This window comes from Salvelinus alpinus, chromosome 34, assembly GCF_045679555.1.
Source record: "Salvelinus alpinus chromosome 34, SLU_Salpinus.1, whole genome shotgun sequence".
Lineage (NCBI taxonomy): Eukaryota > Metazoa > Chordata > Actinopteri > Salmoniformes > Salmonidae > Salvelinus > Salvelinus alpinus.
In genome coordinates this window covers 19,249,776-19,255,775 of record NC_092119.1, presented here as the reverse complement: position 1 = coordinate 19,255,775, position 6,000 = coordinate 19,249,776, and the positions used below count along the sequence as shown (strand labels likewise).

Genomic DNA, 6,000 nt, shown 5'->3' with positions numbered 1-6,000 from the left:
ATCAGATAGACAGTTCACTCTCTTGTCCTGGAGGAAACATTCTAATACAGTGTTATCAGATAGACAGTTCACTCTCTTGTTCTGGAGGAGACATTCTTCAACAGTGTTATCAGATAGACAGTTCACTCTCTCGTTCTGGAGGAGACATTCTAAAACAGTGTTATCAGATAGACAGTTCACTCTCTCGTTCTGGAAGAGACATTCTTCAACAGTGTTATCAGATAGACAGTTCACTCTCTTGTCCTGGAGGAGACATTCTTCAACAGTGTTATCAGATAGACAGTTCACTCTCTTGTTCTGGAGGAGACATTCTAAAACACTGTCAAGTTCCGATAATGTAATGACTCAGAACTACTGTAGAATGCCATGGTCAGATGTCCCCCCCATTCCCCATTCCTTAGAGGAATGATTATACTTTCTGAAATCAATTACAGGATTACCCTAAATGAATACTATTCAATTAAGCACAGTTAAATAGCTCAACCTCATTAGCTACACTGTTCTATTCACTGTAAGGCACCTTGTTACTTCAAGTACTTCAACATACCATTGATTGTGATTATTTTCAGAGAGAGCGAGAGAGAAGCAGTTGCACCTGCCCCCGATCTGTCTCATGTACTTTAGCAAAGAACTGTAGACACATAAATGCAATACAGAGCCATCCAAATAACTGAGCAGGTAAACAGGAGCAGAGATGGTTCATCTAATTGTATCAGGGGCCTGCAATGTCGGTTTAAAGCCTCCAGTGCAATTCATTTGATTTCATTACAGGGAAAATACAGCAATAGGTGGCTAGCAGTTTTCTGGACCTCATTCTTGGAGCAGTTTTTATTAGACATGGTTAGAGAACCGATCCAATTTTAAGTCTCAGGTGAAGAGCTTTGGTTGTTTTTTATTGGTGTTTAATCATCTGGATTGGTCTATGTTTAGAGGAACATTTCATAAGAGTCTGCCATTATCATAATCTAAAGGTGTAGTTTTAGAGGCAAGATCAAACATGTTTGAGTATAAAAGGACTGAATGCTCCTACTTTAAAGATTAGAATTGTTTTTGCAAAACCTTCATTAACATGGTATAACATGTTCATTAAGTATGCTTAGGTTTCTGCCCTTCTGAGGGGAGAACATTGTTATCTAGATAAAATGTATAATGTGTTATGAAACCTTGAGTTGGTTTCCTCTTGAACCCTTCACTTCAAGCAAACATAGACTGAATCTTACAAATAAATATAAAGTAAAGATGTTTTCATAGGCAAATTGTATATTATAAAATTAAGTTATATTCTATTCTACTTGTTCTGTGAGTAATTGGATCCAGTTTGTATTGGCTGCACTGTCTATCAAACGCATAACTGTTTCCAGTGTCTTGGTGTGAGAGGGTTTGATAGCAGACCTATGTTAATTTGTACTTTACCCGCGTAATGAAAGGGTATATCAGTTTCAATGGAATCGATTTTAGCTGTCTCCCGGGCTGCAATGGGTTACTGCTCCTGCAGTATCCTTTGCGCGTTCTTGTCATGGTCTTTGATTGGCTGGAATGGTGCTGCGCGCGCTCCGTGGATCGCTTGCGGGAGGCAGTTAATCAGCAGCTGCTGAGGCCAAGTTCATCCGCTCACACGCGCTAGGAATGGCATTGCTACCAGATCAAACAACAACACAGTCTATGGGAACATTCACAAAGACAGCAACAAGCTCATTTACACATGTTCTGCTGCACATTAGGGCATAGCAAGTTGAGAGAACCTGTTCCGGAGACACCTCACACAAACAACAGCATATAGAGCACCTGTCAAGATTAGAGGGTTTCAGTCCTTCAAAGAAAGATAAGAAAACATCACACTTCAATTGTTGGAGACAAACTGAACGCTTCGGCGTTATTTTGAAGTTTTTCTGGGCGAATTTTTCACACTAGCCTATCATCACATCTCGGGATCCTTACAAATAGCATCGGTCCTGTTTTGGAAGTGACGCTGTGCCAACAGTAGTGGAGGGCATAAAATACTGTAACTTTTTGCAATCCTCTAATCTAGGTTTAACGATTTGGTCAGCGACCTACTGCCAACTTCTGTATTGCCTATAATGTAAGTGCAAATAGTTATCTATTTCAAAACTTGATCTTGCATTGTTTTGTTCGTAATAACACGTGGATTGGAATTTTGGGAAATGATGCTGAGCGCACGGAGGATGCAAACCAGTCGGAGATTGTGGCTTTAAGCCTTTTATTTTTCTAATCGTCTAAGAAAACGTTATGCTATTTGATTATCTTAAAGAGATAACATTTCCGTAAATTCAAAATAATGTTATTGTTGAGCTTTTTATGACAAGAAACCGGTTCCAAAGAAGCGCCTGAAATGTGTTATCCTGTTGAACTTTTTAGGTAAAAGTTCCTGACCGCCTGTCACTTCTTATATTTCAACTTCTAGATCACCAGTCATCAATAACCCTAATTAAGTCGCTCTGGATAAGAGCGTCTGCTAAATGACTTAAATGTAAATGTAAATGTTAATGTTCCATTTTTACATAGAGAACATGCTAAAGTAAATTAATATATCTTATTTCTGAATAGTTCAGTAACATAAGGCTCGACTTTACAATCTTTTACGCAAGAATTACGCGTAATGTTGCAATTGCCTATTTGGCACAACCGAATCGAAATGTTATCATTATAGATAAAGAACAATATTCACTGATCTCCACTGTCTCCAACTACAAACCCATGCGTAGAGGACGCGTTTCCTGCCCTGCACATCACCGGCATCAATGTCATTGCTAACCTGAAAGCTGTACAGAGAAATCAAGACGTATAATGGCCGATGAGCTGGTAACCATCACTAATGGGATTGTGGTGTGACTTGTTCGGCTGGAGGGACGGCTGCTGCTATTCGTTGAAATATCTCCATAGACTCAGTGCGTGTTCAATCTACCAGAGCGGGGATGATCAGAATCTTCCCGGATTTCAGCGTTCAGGTGACGGCGGCAGGTGGAGGAGCCGGGGGAATGCCATCAGGTCACGCCATGGGGAGAGTCCCGGGTTCAACTAACGGGAACCCGCAGAACGTCCAGGGGATCACCTCGTATCAACAAAGGTATGTTGACCACTGGGGAAATGTGTTTAGTTTTATTTTATTTCACCCATTCTTTCATTCAGACATGGCCACACAATAATATACTTATAGAGATGATAGAGATATAGATTGATAGAGATATATTATAGAGATATAAGTCACTAAACACTTTGGGTTGGTTTTGGACATGGGTACCACACAGAGGTGTCATGCTCATAGGGGGCACGTGCCCCCTCAGATTTGTCCTGTAAAAAAAATATTAAAAAAAAATACATTCTTAAATAGGTTCCCAATCTTCCAACCTCATAACTAGCTACCAACAAGACATTTCAGGCTATCAATCAAGTTAGAGTAGCTAGCTCGTGTAACTATCTTAGTTGGCATGCCTGCTGGCAAGGTTGGTAGACTTAAGAAAAGCTAGCAATAACTAAATGTGCTGAATAAGACTCCCATGCCTTTCAATATTTTACCCAGATTTTAGCAGAGATGCAGAGAAGCATACTTAGTTTCCTGAAAAAAATAACCATATGTCAGGAGGATACAGACAGCTCAAGAGGTATACTTAGATATGAAGAAAAAAACATAATTTTTTTTTACATAGAATTAAGCATAATGATTATGGCTCTAGATTGCAGGAAAAAGCTGTTTCAGGTGTTTGAAAAATGCTAAATTCTCCAATTTATGGACGGGGGGCCTAGCCCCCCTCTGGACCAACCCCCAGCCCTGCTCACGTACTTTATGCCCCTTCAGATTTTTGGGGTGCATAACGACCCTGCTACCACGTTTATAACATATGGCATTATCAAGTTTCACATCATGTGATATATGTGATATGGGCCATATGGGTGACAATAATTGGAGTGGAATTAGTTCAAATGGTGATTACCTGCGGAATGTAGTAAGAAAGTTACTTGACATGCTGTTGCATGTATAATGTGGTGCATAAAACAACACTTGGATACACAGTCAATTTATTCTGAAAGATGACTTAAAGTAGGCTTTCAATGACACCTTTATACCATTCAATAGCCTATTTTACAATAAATAATTAGGGTAATCTATAGACCTTCACTGAACATTTTACTTGCTACTTGATCATGCATGGCTATAAAGCCTGTCAAAGATAATTAGGGTAATTATGTTATACACAGAGACTTAATGACTGGCAAAAGTTGCCACATTGACTTTAGAAACCAATGGTATTCGTGTTTAAATGCTTTTGCAACCCATATTTAAAATCACACATATTCTAGAGTGACTCATTATATTTTATAAAACATGTTGGGAAACCTATCTTGTTTCAGGTGAAACATATATAGATTATAGCCTACATCTGCTCTCTGAAAGAGAAATGTTGAACGGAAACTAGTGGCATGACACCTGATAAAATATAAACATAACATTTTTGGGGGGTTAAGTCACTGATGATAATCCATAGGAACTTTTTCTAAGGCAAGTTGTATTTTCTTTGATTATTTTATATAACAACAAAAAAACATTTATAGGCGTAGTATTTTCAAAACAACTGTAGTCTATGTGTTCACATTTGGTTATATACAAATTGTATATATATATATTGTAGACTAATTACCATTATGGCAACTCACTGTATGGTTATATCTGCAAAGCATCTGCAAAGCAGGAAGTTGTGGGTTTATTCTAGGCCTTTTACCCTATATCAGTATATTAACTACCTGAAGTTAATGACCTTGATTGTTCATTGATTGAAGACTAGTTTTGATCTGATGTGACACTCGAATAATAATGCATGTATATGCAAATTATTGAACAATTAGGCTAATGTATGGCTAATTCATATGTTATAATACACTAAAATAGCATTTTCTTTTTAGATTAGACTAAAGTGAATCACACCCAGATAACTCTTAAATAATAGGCCTACTTAAAACAGATATACAGTAAATGTATGTGGATATCTTTTCATTTCAATTATGAATGTTGGAAGTTGTTAATAATATAGGCCTATAGTCCTCATACAATAAACACTTTTTTTAATCAACTATGAAATTGATACAAGTGGCATGACTGTCTAATATATATATATTTGATAATGACAATTCTAATCAAATTTGTTTTATAAACACCTGAGCATTGGAAACAGTCACATCCAATATCTATCTGCAAGACTTATTATTATCAAAAACATTTCAATTTAGCCTAGTGAGAAAACATCATAGGCTAATGCATAAAATAATAGATGCGTCTTATAGCAGTTACAAAAAGCACAGCCACGGATATTTGCGTATCGCAACCTGTATAACGGAAAATGACAATTGTCTCCAACTACAACTGAGTGGCGTTGTTGCTCTGGCTGGAGAGAAGATGTTTCCTTTTCCTCATAGAGCGAGCCAGGAAAAGCTGGAAAATGCACAGACAAAATCCTTTACGAAGCACCCGAGACAACGCGCTCTTGTGGAAAAATGTAATGAAACGATGTGCATAGAGTAGCCTAGCATTTCCACTGCTACAACCCGAGCCCCATGTATCAGGAGAGCAGCGGGATTTGAGAAGCGCATCCCCCGGTTTCCACTCACTTTTCTTGGCATGCCTTTCGAGCTCGGTCTTGGGGTTTTTTGCTCCTTTTTTCACGCTCATGAACGCCAATACACGGAGACGGGGGCACGGTTGGTCCACATCAGCGCTACAGCTTTGTTTAAATATACCTAGACTACATGAAGCATTGCTGTCAGGCGTCACGGCTTTATGTCAAAATAAATCTGAAGAAAAAAAAAGTAAGAAATCAAATAATTGTAGGAAGATGGCGCCCACCAAGCCTAGCATTCAGCAAGACCCTACAAGAAGAGAACGGTAACGCTTGGAGTGTTCTATTTATATATGTAAACGTTAACGCTTCTCATTAGATGCTATGCGATTTTGAGTGGAGATGTCAGAAGTTTCTATGTTGCCCTTTCCAG

At 38.4% G+C, this 6,000-nt stretch overlaps 1 protein-coding gene across 2 annotated transcripts in view; it reads left to right on the top strand.

Annotated features, from left to right (window-relative positions):
* The first annotated feature begins 1,611 nt into the window (after positions 1–1,611).
* LOC139563531 (neuronal PAS domain-containing protein 3-like) overlaps positions 1,612–6,000 on the top strand; it is a 425,688-nt gene continuing 421,299 nt past the window's right edge. For both annotated transcript variants that reach the window (XM_071382264.1, XM_071382263.1), the window contains exon 1: positions 1,612–3,085. In XM_071382264.1, coding sequence (XP_071238365.1) covers positions 2,934–3,085 — 152 coding nt within the window. In that variant the 5' untranslated portion in view covers positions 1,612–2,933. The remainder of the gene's footprint in view (positions 3,086–6,000) is intronic.